This window comes from Hyaena hyaena, unplaced genomic scaffold (genome assembly GCF_003009895.1).
Source record: "Hyaena hyaena isolate Hyena2069 unplaced genomic scaffold, ASM300989v1 scaffold_233, whole genome shotgun sequence".
NCBI lineage: Eukaryota > Metazoa > Chordata > Mammalia > Carnivora > Hyaenidae > Hyaena > Hyaena hyaena.
In genome coordinates this window covers 156706-183064 of record NW_024080866.1, presented here as the reverse complement: position 1 = coordinate 183064, position 26359 = coordinate 156706, and the positions used below count along the sequence as shown (strand labels likewise).

General features: G+C 38.8%; 1 protein-coding gene across 1 annotated transcript in view; it reads left to right on the top strand.

The window, feature by feature from the left end:
* Positions 1–26359, top strand: part of CFAP58 (cilia and flagella associated protein 58) — a 108411-nt gene that overhangs the window by 27894 nt on the left and 54158 nt on the right. The window contains exons 10-13 of the mRNA XM_039243904.1: positions 9338–9499; positions 10184–10330; positions 22814–22954; positions 24186–24409. Coding sequence (XP_039099835.1) covers positions 9338–9499; positions 10184–10330; positions 22814–22954; positions 24186–24409 — 674 coding nt within the window. The remainder of the gene's footprint in view (positions 1–9337; positions 9500–10183; positions 10331–22813; positions 22955–24185; positions 24410–26359) is intronic.

Genomic DNA, 26359 nt, shown 5'->3' with positions numbered 1-26359 from the left:
CATGCAGAAAATAATATGTCTATAGCTTGTGGGAATAAGGGGGAAAACTGCTCAGGGCTGGAATGGACTAACCCAGAGATGCCTTGGTCCCCCTCACTGGTAGAGTGAGTCAGTATTTGGGCACCTATCTATAACCCATGCAAGGCAAAATATTTGGTGTGCTGTGATTTATGAGACAGAGTCCAGGTTCTTTGTTCTTCCTGGAAAGTCCTTCCTTCCCTTCTCTGTATGGAAAACTCTTCATCCTTCAATACCCAGCTCAAATGCTCATCTCTGGGGTCATGCGTCCTATAACCTCTCCTTTATGGATTTGTTGGTATCTCTGCAATGGTACTTATTATCTTCCTGAGTATTTTCTTTGCACATTTGTTTATCTTGCTTTACGGAGAGTGCTTGAGAACAGGGACTTTATCTGATTCATTTCTTCATCTGCAGTGTGCTGGTAAATACTAGGCACCAATAAAGTGTGTGTTAAACAGATGAATAGGTGACAAATGATAAAAAGAATGCTGCCACTGATTTTAATATGGGATTATATATTTTTCTGTTTCCTTGTAAAAGTGTAAATGTACAAAGTTTAAAAAATTTTTTCTCTTTTTCTTTCTTTCTTTCTTTCTTTCTTTCTTTCTTTCTTTCTTTTTCTTCTTCTTCTTCTTCTTCTTCTTTTATTTAACTTAAATCCAAGTTAGTTAACATATAGCGTAGTATTGGTTTCAGGACAGAATTTAGTGATTCATCACTTACATATAACACCCAGTGCTCATCCCAATAAGTGCCCTCCTTAATACCCATCACCTGTTTAACCCATCCCCCTCCCCCAACTCCCCTCCAGCAACCCTCAGCTTGTTCTCTGTATTTAAAAATCTCTTACGGCTTGCCTCTAAAGGTACCAAATTTTGCTGGTAACCATTTTTCATAATTTCTGATGTTTAATCGCATAAGCTTATATAATGTATCACTAAATCATCTGAGCACAGTTCTTAACATATTATTTATTAACTGCATTTTTCTGTCTCTAACTTAATCCCTGACAGCATATATATGTTGCTATGGCAACTTCAGTCATCTCTATACTTCTTATTAAGGTCCTTTATGTCCTTAATACATATAAGAAATATGCCTCTTCCCATATTTCTTTCTTTCTTTACGGTTACACACACACACACAAACACACAGACACACACACCTCTTTCGGACAAATGGAAAATTCCCTTTCATGCATTCTACTAGTAGGGAGTAGAGGACTGATATCAGGAGCTGGGGATAATGTCACAAAACTGATGTTTTTATCTATTTCTGGAGTGAGTATATGTTGTTCCGAGTTTTGACCCAGCAATTTCTTTAATTAAATTTAAAATTCTTTAAGAACTCAATCTGTGGAAAAATAAGAAATGTAAAGAGTTTTATAAAAGAATATTCTTTAAAATAAATTGTGCAATTTATTTTATTGCACAATTAATAAATTGGAGGGTCAGAGAGAGAGGGAGACACAGAATCTGAAACAGACTCCGGGCTCTGAGCTAGCTGTGAGCACAGAGCCCGACGCGGGGCTCAAACCGACGAACTGTGAGATCATGACCTGAGCCGGAGACAATATTATGTATTATGAAAACCAGGTGTTTGAAAAGTAGTTTTAAAAATAGGGAACATGTTCACAATATGAATCTGGTAAAAGCAGAATGCAAAATTACTTATATGGTTCGGCCTAGTTTTATCTGTATGCATAGAAGGGTTGTTATTTGATTTTGAGCTCTTCATACTACTTATTTCCTAAATAGGTACTAAATATTTTTTGAAAGATGGATGGAAAGTATAATTAGATATCTGAATTAAATATTCAAAGGCTCACTTTTAGGTACTTACATTAAATTATTCTCCAATAATATATTTATCATTATGGGTCTTCTTCCCTCAGTTTAAATTCATTTGAAACACATTGCCATAATGGACAATCTTATCTGAACTATCCTTGGCAATTTTAGCTCTGAGTGACTTACTGCGTGGTCTCTTTTGCCTTCTGGGGTGCAAAAATAGTGTCAATATATGCCTTCTGGTTCTTTCCATTTAGAGAAAAAAAAGGTGAAATCTTAGATACTAAAAGCCCTACATTGCAGTTTATTAATTTAACTTGGCGTTTGCAAACAACGAAGATGATCCTTTTCTCTTTTTTTTTAATGTTTTTATTTATTTCTGAGAGAGAGAGAGGCAGCATGAGCAGGGGAGGGTCAGAGAGAGAGGGAGACACAGAATCTGAAACAGACTCCAGGCTCTGAGCTAGCTGTCAGCACAGAGCCCGACGCGGGGCTCAAACCCACGAACTGTGAGATCATGACCTGAGCCGAAATCAGACGCTTAACCGACTGAGTCACCCAGGCACCCCAAGATGATCCTTTTCTGTGCCAGAGTCGGATGGCTCAGAATCCTAAACTTTTTCTTACGTGCCTGTCTCAATCAACACTTGCCATGATAATGCTGCATAATACACAACCACCAAATCTCCCTGGCATGCAGAAATAAGCACTTATTTTGCACACATCTGCAGTTGAGTGGGATTCAGGTGATGGAGGCTCGGCTTGCCTGTACTTGGCTTGAGGCTATGAGTTGGGTCTGGTTTTGCTCTACATGTTTCTGATCCTCCAGGATGCATAGTGTTCTCATGGGGAAAGAAAGGAAAGGACAAACCCAGCCATGCAAGCACAATTCACAGCTCTCTACTTGCCTCGTGTCCTCTGACATCCCATTGGCTGTGGCAAGTCTCATGTCCAACCTCAACAGCAAGGGGAAATAGACTCTTCCCATGGAGGTGGTGGGGACAGGGAGAGGGAGTGAATATTTGCAGAACCATAAGATAACCTAGTCCAATGTTCCAGCACTTTTTATCCTCATGGTTTCTCCTCTGCTACACTCCAAATTTTACTATTCAGATAAATCGAGAGGCACCAGGAATGGCATTGTGAGTTGTGGTCCACCATATTTACTGACTTTTGTAAATTCTGGGTAAAACCATTCCTGCTTAATCATTAAATCTGTGGCCCATCTTGCACATTATACACTTAAATCATTTTAGACCCCCTCCTTTTCATTTTAAATATTAAGCTTCTGGCCATTGCTCTCCCAGACATTTTATATGCCAGAAAGCATTGTTTCACAATGGACCCTTACCCACATGTCCCTTAGTGCTCTGCTTATTTGCCTGTAACAGTGTCATGCCAAACCCTCCGACACAAAGTTCCAAGAAATGAATAGTAATGTGCTTTCAAGGGCTTAGAAGTAAATGAGGAAAGCAAAGGTTGGTCAAAGAAATATTGCTGACTAAATAGGTACTTCATGATGAAATGAAGCTCCTGTTTCTTTGATAATTAATTTGAAGTTTTATACAGAGCATCTTCCATAGGATAGAACCCCGGACATACACAAAGTATAAGCTTTTTCTATTGTAATAAAATTAGTGTACTAGGGATTACTGTTTTCCTGCAGAACAGAACTTGATCCATAGAAACATCAAATTTGTTAAGTACTAATATTATAGAATAGGACATAATGTTAACCTATCACGATAATCTATTATTTATTAGATGATGAAATTATGATATGCTAGGTACTTAGATGAAGATGCAAATATATGTATCTTCTCACTTAGATCCTCATAATAGCCATCTGAGGTTGATATTATTATATCTCTCATTTTATAATATAGTGTAATATGTTATTAAAAACAGACACATGGATATGCCTCTCTCAATTTAAGGTAGAAGATAAAATAAGAAAGCAAGAAAAACAGAGAAGACTTAAAGTCTCATGTGCCTGGCCACATAGGGTATTTTGTTTTGTTTTGTTTTGTTTTGTTTTCAGAGAGTGGGTTTTTCAGTTTCATTATGAAGGTAAAGGCATTGTCAGCATTCAAACCATTGACATTGAGTCAGAAAAACTTATAGGAGAAGTTTATTATACTGATATTTCATCAAATGTAAGTTAAAGGGTTCCAAATTCAATGACCTACTTTCTTAGTCTATATGATGTTTTGACTATGCTGCAGATTTCCAGCATGCATTATTGATTTTTATCTCACTCTTATTTCTATTGGCAGGTTGTTTTAACAGAAAAAGAAAAGGTAGTAGGTTATAAACCGGGATTGTACCCTTATGTGCACTGTAAGCATTTCCTGGGCTATTCTGAAGTGGGCTTATGAAGGCTAGGATCACCAAGTCTCTAGCTGTAACAAAGCTTTCTATATTTGTGTGGGATTTATCTCATGAGTTGGTATGAGGTATCTAAAGTGTAATCAATTAATTAAACTCCAGTCCCACAGCTGGCATCCCACATTCTCTGATATGCCATTTTCAACAGCGGACAATGTGCTGACTAAAGGTTTTGCTCTTACTTAACACCCTACACATTTTATGAATTTTTAGGATTTGACATCATTTTGAATGATTTCCATTGAAACAAGTCGAGTTCCAACACTTAGAACTAAATTGCTTTGTAAATTGTCTTTTTCCTTTTTCCTTTTTTTTTTTTCATTGTCACTGAGCTAAAATAGCTTTGATCTTCTTGGTATTATGATGGGTTCTTATTACTCCCAGCTTCAGGAATCCAGAAGCAAGTACACTGTGATTTTGTGCACTGTTGTGTGCAGAAAGATGGACCCTGCCAGCCAGATGCTGGATGCCCCCAAAAGAAATGCCCTTGGCTTCATCCTTTCTCTGGAGCATTCTTCTGTCTGTGCAAAGGATTATTCTTGTTATAACATATCTCAAAGTGATTGAACAAGCAAGTTTTTTCTTTTCTCTGATGTGAAGCTTGATATTCTGAATGCTGATGATGCTGTTCAAAGTATTTTCAATCCATTTGTTTCACTGACCCCAAAGAGCGTGATCATGTCCATAGAAAGGCTAAATTTTAGTCTAAGATAGTGCTTTTTCTTTTCTTTCTTTCTTTTTTAAATAAACAAACAACTGATCTAGTAATGGATACCTTATTTAGGGTTTTACATTTTTTTGTAATTTATACATTTTTGTTACTGTGGTGGTACCTTAAAAAATGCCTGCTATAGATTCTACAGATATGGATCAAAGAAATGATGGGAGAAGGAAGGGTTATTTTTGGGTTTTTTTAATTTCAGATCTATCCACATGCATTTTCCCCAGGTCTCCTTATCCCAGATTTTCTCATTTATTTCCTTCTAAACCCTCGACCAACCATCTGAACCATTCACCACTTTTGTATATATTCTTTGGGCTACTTTCTTTCCACATAAAGTGGATAGTAGCAATTAAAAATAATAAAACTGTAAAAGCATATGAAAATAATTTGTACAAATCTAGTGGCATGAATTTTTAAAATTTGGTTGAAATAACTAATTCTCTCAAAAATACATATCTACATCAAGGTTTGACTTGAGAAGAAATAGAAAATGTAGAACTATCAATAATTATGGAAGCCACCGAAAAAATTGAGGGAGAATTAGCTCCAACACTCATAGAAAGCCTAATAACTTTATAATTGAGTTTCTTCAAACTTCTAAGAATCAAACAGTTCTCAGGCTCTATAACTTTAGAAAAAGTACTGCTCATGCACTTTGTATTCTTTGGAGTAATACTGGTCGGCATTGCTCTACTGATGTATAACCCATGCCCTCCTCAGTGAAAATGAATAAAGGCTCCAGATGTAGGAGAGCTTGGGGTCCAAGGTGAGTCCTTGGTTGGGATGGTTGAGGGATATAAAGGAAGAGATAGTTTCCACAAATTGTGTAAATCCCAAATATTAACTGCTTAGATAATATTTGTAAGACCATTCTTAGAAACTACCCATTAACCTTCCAGTGTTTGAACCTCTCATAACACCCTATACATGTCTTGGTTATATTCATACCTTGATTACCCATTTTGTGGTGGGGTCACTCAACAGAGGTGAACTTGAGGGTAGGGAATGTGTCTTCTGGTTCTTTACATCACTAGTGCTTGTACAGTGCCTGCCATAGGTACATCCTCAACACATGTTTATTGAGTGAATGAATAAATGGATGAGTGAATGAATGGGTGAACAGAAAGGTACTCTGTTCACTTTATGAAACTAGCAGAAACCTTGATATTGAAGTAGAATGAAAAAGGAAGTTATAGACTTAGATCACTTGTGAATATGTATACAGCATCCTAAATGAAATTCTAGCAAACCAAATTCAACAGTACATTTAAAGAATGATTTAGTATGACCAAAGAGGGTTTAGCCTGAAACTGCAAGGGTAGTTTTCTATTAAGAAAACTATTGCTGGCACTATGGAAATGGAAAGTGTTTCAGCCATTTTGGAAAGCAATCTATCAATATCTATTAAAGTTAAAGATATATATATGTCTTATGAGCCAGCTATTCCACTTCTGGGAATCCATCCCAACAGAAGTAAAAACACAAGAGCATAAGGACACGTGTGCAGAAATGATTATTGCAGCAGCGTTCAGAGTAGCAAAAAAGTAGAAACCAAGCTAATGGCCATCAGAGGGGAAGAGCCGAGTATATTGTGGCTTAGCTACACTGTCGGGTGTTAAACCACCTTTAAAGAGAATGAATTAGAGCTACTCCACATGATCCCCCCAAGTATTACTGAGATTAAAAAGCAAGGTGCTGAGAACAAACTGAGGGCTGATGGGGGTGGGGGAGAGGGGAAGGGGAGTGATGGGCATGGAGGAGGGCACTTGTGGGATGAGCACTGGGTGTTATATGGAAACCAACTTGACAATAAACTATTAAAACAGATAAAAAGCAAGGGGCATACAAATATGTATAAGAAGATCACATTTTGCTAAAAAAGAAAAACAAAACCCCAAAAGCAAGATAAAGGAAGACAAACAAATCCCTTTGTCTGTAGTTGAATAGCTATTACTTTTGTTTCACTTAAACTTCCTTCTTTGTAAAATGAGGGTGATTAATAATGTGTATCTCATAGGATTTTTGTGCAGATTAAATGATAGAATGTACCTGAGAAATATTAGCTGTTATTACTATCATGCTAGAAGACCTGAATAGAATATGTAGAATTCAAAGAAAAATGTGGAAGAACACATACTAAGTTGTTAACCTGGTTACTTTATGTGTCAATGAGGGTTGATATGGGTAGAAGAGAGAAGGAAGGTCCAAGTAAATAAATAAAAGAAAAAAAATTCACATTGATGCATTTATTTAAATTTATGGCACATGGACTAAGTATAAAGACATAAAATTAAAATACTTGTAAAAGGAGGGGCGCCTGGGTGGTTCAGTTGGTTAAGCCTCCGACTTCAGCTCAGGTCATGATCTCATAGTTTCTGGGTTTGAGCCCCGCATCGGGCTCTGTGCTGACTGCCAGCTCAGAGCCTGGAGCCTATTTCAGATTCTGTATCACCCTCTCTCTCTGACCCTCCCCTGCTCACGCTGTTTCTCTCTCTCAGAAATAAATAAAACATTAAAAAAATTTTTTAAAAAACTTGTAAAAGGAAACATTTATTTGCAAGTATAAAAAATCAATAGACCCAATAAGAAAAAGATAGTATAAAATAATATATGCTGTAAAGGCTTTTACTAAAATTTAATCCCATCCTTCCTTAAATATTTTTTAAATGTTTATTTATTTATTTTGAGAAAGAGAGAGAGAATGAGTTGGGGAGAGGTAGAGAGCGAGGGAGAGAGAGAATCCCAAGCAAGCTCCATGCTGTTAATGCAGAGACCAATGTGGAGCTCTAACTCATAAGCTGCAAGATCATGACCTGAGCTGAAATCAGGAGTTGGAGGCTTAACTGACTGAGCCAACCAGGCACCCCTTTTCCTTAAATATTTCTAAGAAAACTTTGAAAGGTGTCTCTTTAAAGATTTAAACGATAAATATATTAAACACTAGCTATCATTAACTCTCATGGGAAAACATTAGAACAAGGTTTCTTGGAGTGTATTTTCTGGAATACTAATTCCACAGGGGGAATAAAAGGATTCTGTAGTGTAATGACTTGGGAATATGTTGCTCACAGGTAGCCCACACCTGAGCGCAATGAATATGAGCCTGGCAAAGGCGTAAGTACTTTTGACCTTCAGGTTTTAGATAAAATGCCTCCTTTTGAGAGGAATCTTCTCTGCCCATGTTACTGCATGGACACGCCCTTCCTTCTATTCTCTGTCACATTGCTGTTTGTTTCCTTTAGCTGTAGCCATTAAGAGAACAGCATTAAAATGCAATAAGAATCTTCTGAAGAATTTTCCCCTTATGTGTTCTAGCTTTTGTCTAGACTGTCGTTCCATTGGTTCAGTCTTCCTTGCTAAAGTTTTTCTTCTGAAGGGATTTTTGAAGATATTTGTCCTTAAAAAATCAATTTCTGTGGATGTTGCAGCTAAGAGTCATGATTATATAATTTCAATTGTATGGATTGCTTGTTGAGAAGTATTGGCTCACGGTGGAATTTTGTGCCTCGGTTTTTCACAGTTGCAAAAAAGAGGCAGTTATTCTTGCATCTCATCTTTCCTAGATGTGTTTTGTGCACAATAGAATGCATTTTTATGAAGTCCTTTGAGTTTCCCTGATGGAGTGAGTTTGACATTAGCAAGACAGCGCTTTGATTGCTAGCGATGTCCAAAGGCCACTTTTCTTTGTCGTGGTTAAATTTATAAAGCTGTGAGTGTGGCGAAACAGCTAAGTTATCTCTTATCTTTCTCAGTGCTCCACGTGAAGATCTGTTTAAACCTGCACACTTTCCTTTTCTTTTTTGGTGGGTGGGTGTTCAGGAGAGGTTTTCAGAATTGAAAGAAATTTTTTTTTCCTCTTGTGATCACAAAATAACTGTGCTGAGCCTTCGTGCTTGAGCAGAACTCTGGCGTCGATAAAATGTATGTTTGCCCCTAATCAGCTGGGCAGAATTTCTGTGTTGTACTGCAGTGATTAGAACCGCAGTCAGATTTCCTGATTGCTAGCATTTCTACCAGCTACCCTTAGATCAAAATCTCTGTTTGTCCTAGGACAAATATCATATGTTTGCACGTATAGGAGGATTAGGAGGAACTTGACGGAGGAACAAGGGGGAGAAGAAGGGGGGAAATGGTGGGGGAAAGGGAGAGAGGCAAACCATGAGAGACTCTTGAATGCTGACAAAAACTGAGGACTGATGGATGTGGGGGGGGAGGGGGGATGGGCATGGAGGAGGACACTTGTGGGGATGAGCACTGAGTGTTATGTGGAAACTAATTTGACAATAAACTATTTGTAAAAAAAAAAAAAAAAAAAAAAGATTTCCTTAACAAGAAAAAAAAAAAATCTCTTTGTCCTGAGCTGATAATCACAGATTGGGATTTAACCATTTTCCTATACTTCTTTCTCCCCCAGGTTCTCATGAACATGGAAGACATAAAAATCCGTGAAATGCAGATTTTTGACTACAGGAAAAAAATCGCTGAATCAGAAACTAAATTAAAACAGCAACAGAACCTATATGAAGCTGTGAGGTCAGACAGGAACCTGTATAGCAAAAATCTGGTGGAGGCTCAGGTAAAGAATATGTTTGTGTCTTTATGTTTTGACTCCTCTGCTTCCTGGGTCCAAAGCAGTTTCTGTCATTCTAATGGCAGGATTTAGAACAATGTAAGCAAGAAATCTCATGGAATTCACCTGAAGAGAAGATCAGTTTGTGCAGAACTATCAGATTATTTGAAATAGAAATGACACAACTTGATAGGATGTGAAGATCATGGTCCTGCTTTTAATTATTATGTAGAATTGCCATTCTCTTGTTTCTCATTTTCAAAAGTGCTAATAATAGCTACCATGGCTGAGAGGGGAGCAGCATACCGCTGTCACTTAACTGCAGATCTTTGCTTTGTAATCTCTTAGTTATAATGTTTGTTGTAGGGCCAATTCTTCCTTTGTAAAATGAAGAATAAAATGTATGTGTCATGTATGTGTTTGTTGTATGTGTGTTGTACGTATGTGCTGTGTGTGTTGTGTGTGTATGTGTGTGTGACATAGTCATTATACACACTTTGTATGTATCTCATGAGAATATTTTGAGAGTCAATGCTACAAAGTACTTTGAGGTTGATGGGCACAAGGTACAAAGGAACCACAACCTGATGGTACTTGTCCAGGAGACCATTGCCTATGTATTGAACCTCTACACAGATGGTGATGTCTATTTAATTCACTTTCAAACATTTCTCCTTTCACTTTTTTTAGGATGAAATAACAGAAATGAAGAGAAAATTAAAGATTATGACCCATCAGGTAGATCAGCTGAAAGAAGAGATCTCAGCCAAGGAGTCAGCACTTGTGAAGTTACATCTGGAACAGCAGCGCATAGAAAAGGAGAAGGAAACTTTGAAGGTACAGATCTTACAATACAAGTGATGGGCCAATAGCCTACCTGTTTGGCCCACTTGAGGCAGGCTCCATGCTCACTGAAGGCAACAAGGGGCAGGGAGGATGACCAAGGAACCGGGAGGATGAGCTCTACCACCTCCAGGTCAGGCTTCTGCGTGGGTAGTGCTCCCAGGTAGAACAGAGGAGGAAGCCAGTGGAGGTGCATAAGCACCTAGTTCACCTGTGCTGCTATTGTCTCATCAGTGGAAGAGAACTTAGCAGGTCAGCAGTGTGCAAGAAGTCCTGGAGCTTGCAGGCTGGCTACAGTCTCTTTGCATTTATAACCTGAGTCCAACACCCATACCCAACCCTCCCAAACTCCTTCCTGGACCTTCCATAAGGTTGTGCTGGCAAGAGCCTTTGTCCTCTGCTCCTAATAGTTGTTTGCTTTATGTGCACCTGGCTTTTCCACCCGTACTAGCATTAGCCACTCCTCCAGAGAATCACCTGTCTTTAAATATACTATTAGACATATCCTTTTAAATCTACTAACTTAGAACCTTATATGTGTACCAATATAATATAAAGACTTTCCCCAAGAATACATACCAAATAATTATACTCTTTCAAGTCCATGAACCAAATATGTGTTAGTATACATGTTCACTAAACCTAATTTGTTTTCCTTTTCCTATCCAATCCAATAGTTCCCTTCTAATCCATTTGACCAAAGAATGAAAAAGGAACTTCTAAGAGTATGAAGGTATCACTTTAGTTTGAAAATGTATATGCAGAGTACTCGTGGATGTCTCTGAGCCGCTTGCAGGAACTCTCTACAACAAATGAGAGACTAGGTGTCTCGGTTTCTGCCCATATTTGTTTCCAAAGGTAGTTCCTATCTTGAAAATGTGTAGCTTTAATGCCAGATTTCCTTGATTCCAAGATGCCATCGATTGAAATATGCACTCTGAGTCTCATAATGGGTTTTGTCAACTTAATGATGGGTCTTCATGGAAATAAAAACTACTACATTAAATCAAGGCACGTTTGGGCTGAGAAAGATTAAAATGCAACAAAACCGCCTTTACAAAAAAAAAAAGATATGATAATTGATATTTACCTGTCTGAGACTTGATCTTCCCCCTCTAGCTTATGATAAAAAAGGAATAGGAGGAGGGAATTAAGATGGTGGAAAAGTAGGGACCTTGAGCTTGCCCTGCCCCTTGAACACAGCTAGATCAACATCAAATCATTTGGAACAACTAGGGTATCAATCTGAGGATTAGAAAAACAGTCTGCACAATTGGAGGGAGGGAACGTGACAGAAGCAAGGTTTGGAGCTGGAAATTGGGGGAGAGGAAAGCAGCGGTGCTGCGGATGGAAGGGGACCCTTTTCATGGAGAGCAGTCGGGAAGAGAGGAGAGAGTGGTGGGGAGTGAGTTTGTATAGGGTTCGTGAAAGATTCTGTGGTGCAGGGATCCTCTGGGTTGCACTGGGAGAGATTGCCCCTGCCCCAGGGTATATTTGAAAGAGGGCTGTTTGCCTTCCCAAAGACAAAAGACCCACCAAGGAGATGTTGAGTGGCCAGTTCAACAGCAGGGAACAGGGGTACCCACAGATGGCTGATATCCTGGTCGCAACTTTCTGCTCTGTGCCACAATAGACTCCAGCCACAGGGTGTGCACTGTGCGACTACTTTTCTGAGACACAACGGTGAAGGGTTTGCGGTGAGTCTCCTCCAGAGGAAGGAAGTGGGTCTGAGTTTTGTAGGGCATTTTAACATTTGCTGTTTTGAAACCCAGCCACTGGCCAGAGAGAAAATACAGAACTGTGGCGCTGGGAAGACAGGTTAAGAATAGGGATCTGACGAAAGTTTGGGACACTTTTCTGTGAGGGCTTCCTGAGCAGCAGAGGCTCTGGGTTCCCTTCCCAGAGGAGGAAAAGACTGTCTGCCACTTCCACCAACTTCCCTGCCCAGGAGCAGGATCAGACATCAGAAACACAGCGCCACCTCGTGGAGGCCGGAGTTACTTCCACCAAGCCCCTTCCACCTAACCTTCCAGGCACATCTCTAGTAGGGGCAAGTTGGCCTGAACCTGAGCGGCAGGACCTTCCTCTAGAAGACCAGCATAAACCCCTTCCACCTACTTAGACTACAATCAGAGTGTGCTGCAAAGTTTCAGCTCTAGGAGAAATTGGATCTAACTTCCTTTGAATTTCTTTTTGTTTGTTCATTTTCTTTACTTCTCTTTTTGTTTATGTTGTTTTCTTTCTTGGGTACAGAAAGAGCAACTTTTTTGTTCTATTTTATTTTCTTTATTGTTAAAATTTTTTTGAATTTTGAATTTTTAAAAAATTCTTTTTCTTTTGTTTTCTATTTTTCTCTTTTCTTTCAAGCTTCTCCTTTCTCTCTCTTCAAACTTTTTTAAAAAAAATAGTTTATTGTCAAGTTGGTTTCCATATAACACCCAGTGCTCATCCCCACAAGTGCCCTCCTCCATGCCCATCACCCCCCTTCCCCTCCCTCCCTATACCCATCAGTCCTCAATTTGTTCTCAACATTCAAGAGTCTCTCATGGTTTCCCTCCCTTCCTCTCCCTGCCTATTTCCCCCCTTCTTCTCCCCCACAGTCCTCCATTAAGTTCCTCCTAATCCTCCTATATGTGCAAACATATGGTATTTGTCCTTCTCTGCCTGACTCATTTCGCTTAGCATAACACCCTCAAGTTTCATCCATGTTGTTACACATGCCAGATTTCATTCTTTCTCATTGCCATGTCGTATTCCATTGTATAGATAAACCACATCTTCTTGATCCATTCGTCCGTTGATGGACACTTAGGCTCTTTCCATGTTTTGGCTATTGTTGAGAGTGCTGCTATGAACATTGGGGTACATGTACCCCTATGCATCAGCACTCCTGTAGCCCTTCTTTCAAGCTTCTCTTAACAAATAGATAGAAACACACCTAGGATCTAGCTTCCTTTATTTGATTTTGTTTTTATTTATTTTTAATTTTAACTTTTAATTTTATTAATTTTTCTTCCTCTAAAATGACAAGATGAAGGAATTCACCTCGAAAGAATAGGAAGAAATGATGGCCAGGGATTTAATCAACACAGATATAAGTAAGATGTCTGAACTAGAATTTAAAACCACAATTATAAGAATACTAGCTTGAGTTAGAAAAAGCACAGAGGACAGCAGAGAATCCCCTTTATTTGCAGAGATAAAAGAGTTAAATCTAGTCAGGTCAAAATTAAAAATACTATAGCTGTGACACAATCTTGAATGGATGCCATGACAGTGAGGATGAGTGAAGCAGAGCAGCGAATCAGTGATACAGAAGATAAAATTATGGAAAATAATGAAGCTGAAAAGAAGAGGGAAACAAAGGCAAAAGATCACAATACAAGACTTAGAGAACACAGCGACGTATTAAAGAGGTGTAATATTCATATTGTTGGAGTCCCTGAAGATGAAGAGAGAGAAAAAGGGACCAAAGGCTTATTTGAGCAAATTATACTTGAAAACTACCCTAATCTGGGGAAGGACACAGACATCAAAATCCAGGAAGCACAGAGAGCTCCCATTACATTCAATAAAAGCTGACCATCACCAAGGCATATCATAATCAAATTCACAAAATACACAGACAAGGATAGAATCATAAAAGCAAGAGAAAAAAAGTCCCTAACCTACAAGAGAAGACAGATCAGGTTTGCAGCACATCTATCCACAGAACCTTGGCAGGTCAGAAAGGAGTGGCAGGATATATTCAATGTGCTGAATTGGAAAAATATGCAGCCAGGAATTCTTTATCTAGTAAGACTGTCATTCAGAATAGAAGGAGAGATAGAGTTACCCAGGCAAATGGAAACTAAAGGAGTTTGTGACCACTAAACCAGCCCTGCAAGAAATTTTAAAGAGGACTCTTTGAGTGGAGAAAAACCAAAAAAGACCCAAAACAACAAAGACTAGAAAGGACCAGAGAATATCACCAGAAACACCAACTCTACAGGCAACACAATGGCAGTAAGTTCATATCTTTCCATAATTACTCTGACTGTAAATGGACTATATGCTCCAATCAAAAGACATAGGGTATCAGAATTGACTTAAAAAAAAAACCAAAATCCATATATATGCTGCCTCCAAGATACTCATTTTAGGCCTAGACACCTGAAGATTGAAAGTGAGGGGATGGAGAACCATCTGTCATACTAATGGACATCAAAAGAGAGCCACAGTAGCCATACTTATATCAGAAAAAATAGATTTAAAACAAAGATTGTAACAAGAGATGAAGAAGGACATTATATCATAATTAAGGGGTCTATCCATCAGGAAGATCTGATAATTATAAATATCTATGCCCCCAACATTTGGAAGCACCCAAATATACAAATCAACTAATAACAAACATAAAGAAACTCATTGATAATCATATAATAATTGTGGGGGATTTTAACACCCCATTTAAAGCAATGGACAGATCATCTAAACAGAAAATCAACAAGGAAACAATGGCTTTGAGTGACACATTGGACCAGATGGACTTAACAGATACATTCAGAACATTTCCTCCAAAGCAGCAGAATACACTTTCTTTTCGAGTTTACATGGAACATTTTCCAGAATAGATCACATACTGGTCACAAATCAGCCCTGAACAGGTACAAAATGATCGATATCATACCATGCATGTTTTTAGACCACAACGCTATTAAACTTAAAATCACCACAAGGAAAAAATTGGAAAAATCAGAAATACTTGGATATTAAAGAACATTGTACTAACAAATGAATGGGTTAGCCAAGAAATTAAAGAGGAAATAAAAAGTACATGGAAGCCAATGAAAATGAAAACAGAACAGCCCAATACCTTTAGAATGAAGGAAAGACAGTCATAAGAGGGAAGTATATAGCAATCCAAGTTTTCTTAAAGAAGAAAGAAATATCTCCAATACATAACCTAACCTTACACCTAAGGGGCTGGAAAAAGAGCTGCAAATAAAGCCCAAAACCAGCAGAAGAAGGGAAATAATAGAGTTTAGAGCAGAAATCAATGACATTGAAATAATAATAATAATTTTTTAAAAAACCAGTAGAATAGATCAATGAAACTAAGCCCTGGTTCTCTGAAAGAATTAACGAAATTGATAAACCCCTAACCAGACTTGTCAAAAAGAAAGGACCCTAAGAAATAAAATCATGAATGAAAGAGGAGAGATCACAACCAATACCACAGAAATACAATTATAAGAGAATATTGTGAGCAATTATATGCCAACAAATTGGGCAATCTGGAAGAAAGGTTAAATTCCTAGAAACATATAGACTACCAAAACTGAAAGAGGAAGAAAGAAAAATTTGAAAATATGCATAACCAATAAAGAAATTGAATCAGTAATCAAAAATCTCCCCCCAGACAGCTTTCTGGGGGGAATTCTACCAAACATTTAAAGAAGAATTTATACCTATTCTTTTGAAACTGTTCCAAAAAATAAAAATGGAAGGAAAACTTCCAAACTATTCTATGAGGCCAGCATTACCTTGATTCCAAAACCAGACAAAGGCCCCACTAAAAAGGAGAACTACAGACAAATTCCCCTGATAAACATGGATGCAAAAATTTTGAGCAAGATACTAAGAAATCGAATACAACAATACATTAAAAGAATTATTCACCATGATCAAGTGGGATTTATTCCTGGGCTGCAGGAGTGGTTCAATGTCGGCAAATCAATCATTGTGATATACCACATTAATAAAAGAACAGTAAAAGCCATATGATTATTTCTATAGATGAAGAAAAAGCATTTGATAAAATACAGCATCCTTTCTTGATAAAAACCCTCAAGAAAGGAGGAATAGAGTGAACATACCTCAACATCATAAAGGCCATATACATAAGACCCACAGATAATATGCTTAGTGGGAAAAAAATGAGAGTTTTCCTGTTAAGGTCAAGATATGACAGGGATTTCCACTTTTATCATTGGTGTTCAATATAGTACTGGAAGTCCAAGCCTCAGCAATCAGGCAAAAAAAGAAAAAAAGAAATAAAAGGCATCCAAATTGGCAAGTAAGAAGTCAAACTTTCATCTTTGCAAATGACTTGATACTCTATGTAGAAAACCCAAAAGACTCCACCAAAAAAATTGCTAGAACATGAATTCAGCAAAGTTGCAGGATCTAAAATTAGGGTACAGAAATCTATTGCATTTCTATACACCAATAATGAAGCAACAGAAAGAGAAATCGAGGAATCAACTGCATTTACAATTGCACTAAAAACCATAAGATACTTAGGAATAAATGTAACTAAAGAGATAAAATATCTTTACACTGAAAACCATGGACTGCTAAAGAAAGAAATTGAAGAATACGTAAAGAAATGGAAGAACATTTCATTGTTAATGAAAGACCAAACATTGTTAAAATGTCTGTACTACCCAAAGCAATCTACACATTCAAGGCAATCCCTATCAAAATAACACAAACATTCTTCACAGAGCTAGAACAAACAATTCTGAAATTTGTATGGAACCAGAAAAGGCCCTGAATAGCCAAGTAATGTTGCAAAGCAAAGCAAAGCTGGAGGCATCAGAATTCTGGACTTTAAGCTGTATTACAAAGCTGTAGTCATCAAGAAAGTATGGTACTGACAAAGAAACAGACATATAGATCAATAGAACTGGGTTGAGAACCCAGAAATGGACCCACAAATGTATGGCCAACTAATCTTCAACAAGAATATCCCATGGAAAAAAGTCTCTCAGCAAATGGTGTTGGGAAAACTGGATAGTGACTTGCAGAAGAATGAAGTTGGAGCACTTTCTTTAAAAATTTTTTTCAATCTTTATTTTTGAGAGAGACAGATCATAAGTGGGGGAAGGGCAGAGAGCTAGAGAGAGAGAGAGAGAGAGAGAGAGAGAGAGAGAGAGAGAGAGAAGAAGACACAGAATCTGAAACAGGCTCCAGGTTCTGAGCTCTCAGCAGAGAGCTCAATGCGGGGCTCGAACTTGGGAATGGCGAGATCATGACCTATGCTGAAGTCAGACGCTTAACTGACTGAGCCACCTAGGTGCCCCTGGACCACTTTCTTCTACCATACATAAAAATAAGTTCAAAATGGATGAAAGACTTCAGTGTAAGAAAGGAAACCATTAAAATCCTGGAGGAGAAAACAGCAATTTCTTTGACCTTGACTGCAGCAACTTAGTACTAGACATGTTTCTGGAGACAAGAAAAGCAAATATGAACTACTGGGACCTAATCAAGATAAAAATCTTCTGCACAGCAAAGGAAACAATCAACAAAATTAAAAGGCAACTGATGGAATGGAAGAAGATATTTGCAAATGACATATCAGATAAAGGGTTAGTATCCAAAATCTATAAAGAACTTACCAAACTCAACACCCCCAAAAAACAAATAATCCAGTGAATAAATGTGCAGAGGACATGAATAGACACTTTTCCAAAAAGACATCCAGGTGGCTAAGAGACACATGAAAAGATGCTCAACCTCACTCATCATCATCAAACTACGATGAAATACCACCTCATATCTGCCAGAATGGCTAAAATTAACAACCCAGGAAACAACAGATGTTGGTGAGGATGTGGAGAAAAGGAAACCCTTTAGCACTGTTGGTGGGAATGCAAACTGGTGTAGCCACTCTGGAAAACATGGGGGAAGGGAAGGAAAAATAAAATAAGATAAAAATAGGGAGGCAAACCATGAGGGACTCTTAAGTATAGAGTAAAAACTGAGGGTTGATGGAGAGGTGGGAAGTGGAGGTGGGGTGATCTGAATCAGGCTGATGGACATTTAAAGGGCACTTGTTGGGATGAGCACTGAATGTTATAGATAAATGATGAATCACTAAATTCTACTCCTGAAACCAATACTATACTATGTTAACTAACTTGAATCTAAATAAAAATTAATTAAACTAATAATAGTCGATATGCATTTAAATTCATTTCCATATAAATAAATATAAATATATATTTGTAAATTGGAAAATATCCTGCATCTTTGCCCCTATTCTCCTTGTTTGATAGAATAGTTTTGTAGATGGTAGCTTGTTTCACCCTGGAGCCTGTAGTGGGATGGGTTTATTAATCATTGAATGAATCAGAAGAATCTTTTTATAAACAGTGCTTCACCCATTGGCCTCATGGACCCATGTCAGCAAGGCTTCAGTGTAGTTCTATTTGGTACATCATCTCTTTCTTTTTACAGGATTGAATTTCATCTCTTATTAGTGTTCCCAACTAGTGTTCTTTTCAAAAGATTATTACCCCATAATGGGGTCCAAGTAAGAACTAACTGCCTTCTACAAAATTCTGCTTTAGGTAAAGCAATGCCCTATGTAAAAGATCAATTATTCCCAATTCCCTAGAGTTTGACTGGTTAATATTTGTTTCAATTATGCCCTCCATCATCATATAGGTACAGCTCCAAAGAAGCATCATAATAAAATGAAGGGCAATAGGGCTCTGGTTTTGGGTCCTGTACCAGCTAGAGCTGGCAGCTGGAGAACATGAAAGATGATTAAAGGTCTTCTACCCTAGAGAATCTGCTCTAAATGGGGAATCCTAGGTCTGGATAGCTGTCGGCCATTGATTATAGAAAGGTGATGGCTTTGGACTTCCTGTGAAACCAGGATGACTTTTTCCCCTGGCATTTCCCATTGAGGCAAGAATGAGGAATAGAAAAAGAATCGCTGGTCAATTTATTATTTGAGGTTATCCAAGGGTGACTTGCAATGGCTCTTCGACTGGATAATTTTGGCCTATCATTAGGCCTGTTTGACATTCTTTAGAAAAGTATGACAGCTCAAATGTGGAGTTTCTGCCTCTTGACTTTTTAGCCTCATATTTGAATCATGTTTCACATAGGTCTCTCGATTTCATGCATCTGAAGTTCACAAACCAAAACACTGGAGGGAAGGGCAGATTTTCTAGTACCTTTGCTCCAAGAGACATTTAGCCTATTATTATACTGGGCTCTATGAAGCTTCATGGGCACCTAATCCCTCCCGGAAGGGTGAACGCCAGCCTGTGTCATAGACCACGAGACGCCTTTTGAAAGGACAACCCAATTTGCTACTTCTCCAAGAAGACAAAGAGTTGTCCATAGTAGATCACCCTCATCCCCATTCATCACCCTCATCCCCATTCATTCCCCTCAAAAGAAACATCTTGCTCCTTTCATATTTATTTTCCTTTTTCAGTTGCTACCAGACCTTACTGAGTCCTCAGGATTCTAGACATTGTCAGCACATTATGGTTATGACAGAATGTCAATAGTCCTCTGAGACATTGCTGCATGTGCACTCATCTGCCCATTCTGTCCCAGTCTTGTTTCATCAGAGCTGACGGAGCCATCTCATTTGGAGTGTCCTAACAAGCCTCTGATTCTGCCTCATCACCCTCAAATCATGCCACATCAATCTGACAGCACTTTGATTCCTGGTGAATAATTCAGCAGCAGATTCCCTAAGTCCAGAGCCCAGTATCGCATTAGCAACTGGCTTCAGGGCACCTTATCCTTTTACTTAGTGGACTTTCTAGGATGACCTGGATGGGAGCTGCCACAGAGAGAGAGAAAGGGAAAGAAAGCCTAATTATTCTCATGGCTAGAAAACTTTAGGTGGCCCTATTAGTCTTAGATGTAAACATGGTTTCTGTGAAACCCAGTGAATGTCGGGATCATGTACGAATGGGTGAAACACCTGTGAGTATGGTTCTTGAGATATGATTTATACCTGCAGCCTAATTGGGTGATATATGTTCTGTAAACACCTATCACAAAGCCGTGTAATTGTGGAGGCAGTGACTAAAAAGTGTGTCCTGTCATTACATTACAATTACAACTTCATACCACTGGTAACACTTTAAGAGACTCGGATACCTCAGGTCCCACCTGGAACATTGCTTGATGGGCTTTTGGAAGCACAACAGTTGTTACCATCTTTCCTGGGTGAGACAGCTCAGATTTATAGCTGCTAAATGCATTAGACTCAAGGTGTTTTGTTGATGTTAACATTTGCTGCCATAGTCTAATGCCACATCTTGTTTACAGCCCATAAATTTATGACATAAGGAGACCACTCGGAATTTTGATATATTATGAAAAAAAAACCCACACAGCAATGCCAAACGCGTGAATGGTTTTACATTTCAGACAGATATTTTTACACACCGTTGATTGCATTTTAATATAACAGGGGTTTCATTTTGTTCTGCTGATGGATTCTGATCAGCTCTTGGCACTTAGGAACAGGGAAGTGAATGTTGCACATCTGGGAAAATAAAAGTTTTATTAAAGAAAACATGAGCCAAACAGGTATTTTATGGCTGCCTTCACTGTCACCTTAACTGATTAAAGAAAGAGAGAGAGGCTGGTTCTTTGCCCTCTTTCCCAGCAGGATTGCCAAAGTGTAAGTATTAGACCAGATCTTTTCTCAATAAGTGTTTCCTTTTGCTTATCCCTGTACCAAAAACATTCGTGAGTAAACAAATGGAATGTCATAAAAGAAACCTTTGGTTTCACAGTAGCCAGATGCCTTTAGTTTGTGACATTACACGTCTATTACTAGGTGTACAGTATCTTCTACTGTTTGGATAAGCTTAAGGAATTAATGACTCTTGGTTTCTGTGAGTCCAGCCTAAGTAGAGTTGAGTTGGGTCACAGGCACTTGCAAATATGGGGCTTTCTGTCATCACAGTGAACTTTCTGGATGGGTGGAGGTCGGGGAGGAGGAGAGTCCCAATACTTCATTGAAGGAAAAATTTATTACTTGTTCATTGTCATTTGCCAACCAGCAAGCCATTGAAAAGTTGGCGCCTTACTATCATCTTGTCATTCTCCCTTGTGTTTCTGGGCATGGGTAAAATCAGAGCTCTAGTCTCATTTGTTTCTTTTTGTGCTCAGCCCATCTGCGATAAAAACCTGTCCTTCCCGTGTGGGAGTGGAACCTACCAAAGACATACTTTTGTTTCCTTTAATATAAATCCCTCTGTGACTCCCCATTGTAGACTCTGTACAGTGTGTGGCACACAAAACCTTTCCCAGTCTGGTTCATTTTTACCTCCCCCTATTCCCTACCTAACACTCTAATCCAGCCACACTGGATGTTGGCTGTGTGTTGAACATAGCAGGTACTTTACAATTTGCATGCTTGGCTGTTTAATGCCTTCCCCCAACACAAGTCTCGGCATTTAGGAACTGTCAGTTGCCAAGGCTCCGACTGGTTCTTCCCTCTAACCCCTAGGCAGGCAGGAATTAGAAACTCATTCCTGGGTTCTCCCATGTCCTTTTTCACTCAGTAGATAGCATTTCCACATTGTGATGTGGTTGTCTTTGTCATTTCTAATAGATGATGAGTCTTTCAAGTTTTACTTTTGTATTTCACTTGCAACAATTGGTTGGTGATAGCAGTGGGAGTGCAAGGCTTGGAATCAGAAGACCTGGGTTGGAATCTAAACTCTGCTACTTACTAGCTGTGTGACCATGAGCAAGTTAATTTGCTTTTCTTTGTCTCTTACAGAACACATTTGTAAACTGGGGATAAGAGTAGCTATGCAAAATGCCTGGCATCAAAATACCTGAGATAGTGTAGGTCACAAACATACTTGTGGAATTGGAGTGAATGTGTCCTTTGATGGGAGGTATTTTCCTTCCACAACTGGCTATTCCATGGCACCCTGTCTCCATCACTCTTATGATTTCCATCTGACCTCAACAGCCTCAAGATCTGAGCTCTCTCCCGAAGCCTCCCTGACAACCATAGTCCTCTGACCTCCTATAACATCCATTCACTGTCTGTGTGCTAATAAAGATACTGAAAAATCACTGCCTGGGCTTGTTAATATTCACAGAATACCTGTATATCTTATCCTCTCATCTAGATTGGAAGCATCTTAAAGATAGGATCTATGTATCTTTTTATACTGTGACATCTCTTCTGTTCCGTCCAGACATATAAGATAGACACTTGGTTGTTATTTTTGTTAATTTAATTTTTGCTTGCAGTAGGCTTTATCTTTGTAGTTGATATGCTGATGGTGTTAGGACCATTACAGGAGCTGATGCATACAAAGACCCTCCCCCATTCATCCTTACCCCTACATCCTCCTCTGCACTATTCTTTGTGAATTCTCACCTTGTTTAGCTGGTGAGAGAAGAGCTGCTGAATACCAATGAAGCCTCTGCTACACATATATAGAAAAATGATGGAAATCCCTCAAGGGCACAACTCATAGAATAAACATGATCGCTGTAATGTGCACTGCTGTTTCTTTACAGGTGTGTGTGTGTGTGTGTGTGTGTGTGTGTGTGTGTGTGAAGCTTGTTTTGCTTGTGAGAGTGACCAGGCCATATTAAGCAACACATCAGAGGAAAGTATAAGAAGAATAACTTCTTGGGCCCTGCAGTCCAGGCTTGTACTGCCACAGAGTGAACTTTGTGTCTTTCACTCTTTGTCAGGCAGAGCTGCAGAAGCTCAGACAACAAGCTCTGGAGACCAAACACTTCATTGAAAAGCAGGAAGCAGAGGAGAGAAAGCTCCTGCGAATCATCGCTGAGGCTGATGGGGAGAGGCTGAGACAGAAGAAGGAATTAGACCAGGTAGGAACATCTCCTCACCAGACCTCATCAGCAGACACAACTGTGTGATTCAACTTTTCATGAATCCTCATTCTTCTCTATGATCTCACATTCAATTTATTGGAAGAACAGCAGCAGCAGAAGCCTGTCTTCTGTTGATTAATTATGAAATATTCATTCATTATTCAAGTCATATTTATCAGCATTTACTATCCTCCAGGCACTGGGGACACACTGACCAACAAGAAAATAAGGTCCCTATTCTCAGGGAGCTTACATTCTAGTACAATATAAATATTCACATATAATTGCAATTAAAATCGCATGATTTCAGAGTTAGAAACTCAAATGCATAACTAGGGGGTTAGAAACTTACATACTATCAGGGGCACCTGGGTGGCTTAGTCAGTTAAGCAGCTGACTCTTGATTTTGACTCGGTCGTGATCTCACGGTTTGTGAGACAGAGTCCTGTGTTGGGCTCTGCACTGACAACTTGAAGTGTGCTTGGGATTCTCTCTCTCCCTCTCTCTTCCTGTCCCTGTCCAATTCATTCTCTCTCTCTCTCTCAAAATAAATAAACATTAAAAAACGAAACTTAAATAAGCTTTCAGAGATTTGGCAGGTTGAAAAAAAGAGAAGTTGACCAGTGTAAGACAGTAAGGAGTGGTGGAAACTGGTAAGAGCTAGCCCATCATAAAGTCATTCAAATTTTAATATTTATAGGGGTGCCTGGGTAACTCAGTCAGTTAAGCACCTGACTCTTAATTTTGGCTCAGGTATTGATCTCATGGTTCGTGAGTTTGAGCCCCGAGTTGGCTTTGCACTGACAATGCAGAGCCTGCTTGGGATTCTCTCTATCCCTCTCTCTCTGCCCCTTCCTCATTTGTGCTCTCTCTTTCTCTCTCAAAATAAATAAATTTAAAATTTTTATATTTATAAAATAATGGGTTGGGGAAAAGCCAAACCCATGGGCCAAGAATTATTGGATGATGATGATGATGATGATGTTGATGATGATGATGACGATGACGACTGGATGATTTGTTGTTCTCATTTTGTTTCCAAAGGGACTGCACATGCATGGGAGGAGCCCAGTGTTGACTGTCTAGTAGGATCTTTCCAGTGTTCTGCCCACTGGGTACCTAGCACAGAGGGGCATTTGAGAGATCTTTGACAGAATGAAAGAGGCTGCCATAATGAAAAGCGAGGCTTTTTGTTCCCTGACAGCCATGCCTTTCTGGATTTTTCTAGGTCATCAGTGAGAGAGATATTCTCGGGTCTCAGCTTGTCCGGCGCAATGACGAATTGGCTTTGCTGTATGAGAAGATCAAGATCCAACAGTCCGTGCTGAATAAAGGCGAGAGCCAGTACAACCAGAAGGTGGAGGACATGAGAATTCTCAAACTTGAAATAAAGAAACTTCGCCGGGAAAAGGGAATTCTTGCCAGGAGTGTGGCAAATGTCGATGAACTCAGGTAATAGAAGATCTTTCAGAGCTGACAGTAGTCTGAGAGGAGCTCCTGAAATGACCTTTTGTTCATGCTTGTTGGTCATAGAAAGTCTTTCTCAAGTTGTATAAAATAATTTTTTTATATGATGAAATTATTAGCGAATAACGAGAATAACTTTTCTATAATTCGGAATCTACGTTGTGCCCATTCTATGTCACAAAAGAATGGACTAGCTTCCTCTCAAGGAAATATAAGCGAGGGCAAAAAGATTTTTTAGAAATGTATTCTGGATTTTAAAAAAGAAACTTGAAGACAGACCACAGACAAACTAGTTACAATGCAGGAAATAATTTCCCCCAATGAGCTCTTTAGACTTTGTTTAAGAAGGCAGTGTGCAAGCAATGGAGCAGCAATATTTAAATTTGATCCTGGGAACATTTGCACATCTTTTTCTTGGAATTATATACAGAATGAAAAGAAGAGAAAAATTTAATTTTATCACTATTTGAAAAACTCTGTTTCTGTAGAAGGCAGCCAAAATTTTGTCTCACTCTTGATTTATCTTCTGCAGTTTTTACTTTAGCTTAGTGTGCCTTCTTCTTGCTTTAAATCTTATGTTATACAAGATCTGCTTCCCCTTTGGGAAAACATCACCATGTTTTATATAGGCAATTGCAGGAAACCAAATAAGAGGCCTGGTGTTGTTTAAGTAGCTATCCTTATTCCCCCCAGACTTGTAGATGAACAGTATCCTTGACCACCTTGGGACAAGGACACGGTTTGCATCTGCTTCTTAAATGAATTGGGTTAGAAGATAGTTTTGATATTCAGATGCAGCGAATATATTCAGGAACAGCAAGGGAAGTTGCCACTATCGAGGATGGATCAATACTTTTTATTTATTTTTTTTTAGAGTTGCTCGTGTATCAGGTGATGAAAGTAGTACACATTCATTGTAGAAAATCTGAGAAATGCAGAAAAAATATAAAGATGGGATTAGAAAATCACTCATAGGTTTACTACCTAGAGATACCGACCATTGACGTTTCAAAGACAAACGGATTCATTCTAAGTAGCTATTGAATGATCTCAAAGATCATCGCTAAACTTGCCAGCCATGAGTTATTTTTATTATATACACAAAGGACCAAATTCTACCCATTCATTGTCAGTATTGCTGGTTTGTTGGCAATAGATTTTATTTTTCTTTTCAATGGGAGGACAACTTTCTAAAGATATTAGAGACAAGGCAGCATGAATTCCAATCTCAGCCTTGCCACCCACAAGCTGTGTGACCTTGGGCAAATCATTTAACTTCTCTGAGCTTTAGACCTGTAGTTAAAATTAAACAGGAAAACAAACATCATGTGCCTAGCACAGGGTCTAGTACAAAATAAGCGTCAGTAACAATAGCTAATGCTCCTGCCCTCCTCTCTGATGACACTCTAGATAATCGAAGTGTTAAAAATATGCTTTTAATTCTAAGCAGCTTGTTCTGAGCTCCCTGTTGAGTGAACATCGTGCAGTTAATTCTAATGGTTTGTCTTGCTAATGAGGGGAAGTTGTATTATTGGTTTAAATGAAGCAATTAAGTAAAAGAGATGGCTTGGTATTAGTAATCTGCACACCCACAGCAGACAGGACAGATAATAATATCCTTATTGCCCGTATCAATGTGAGTGTTTGCCTCTTCTCCACCCTCCAACAAAGCATCTTATTCAATAGGGTGGCAGCCAGCTCACAGGGTACTGTGAATGGCTATAGCACGGTATCTATTCACTGGAGATTCCTGCCGATTGGAGAAGTAGGTTTGAGCCAGGGCTAGTTTTTCAGGACCTTTGCAGCCATCTGTGTAGTTATGGAACATGAAATAAAATATCACTCCTAATTCGACATATCTCAATCCTAGCTGTACATTAGAATTACCAGGAGAACTTTAAAACCCATGAAACCTGGGGCGCCTGGGTACCTCAG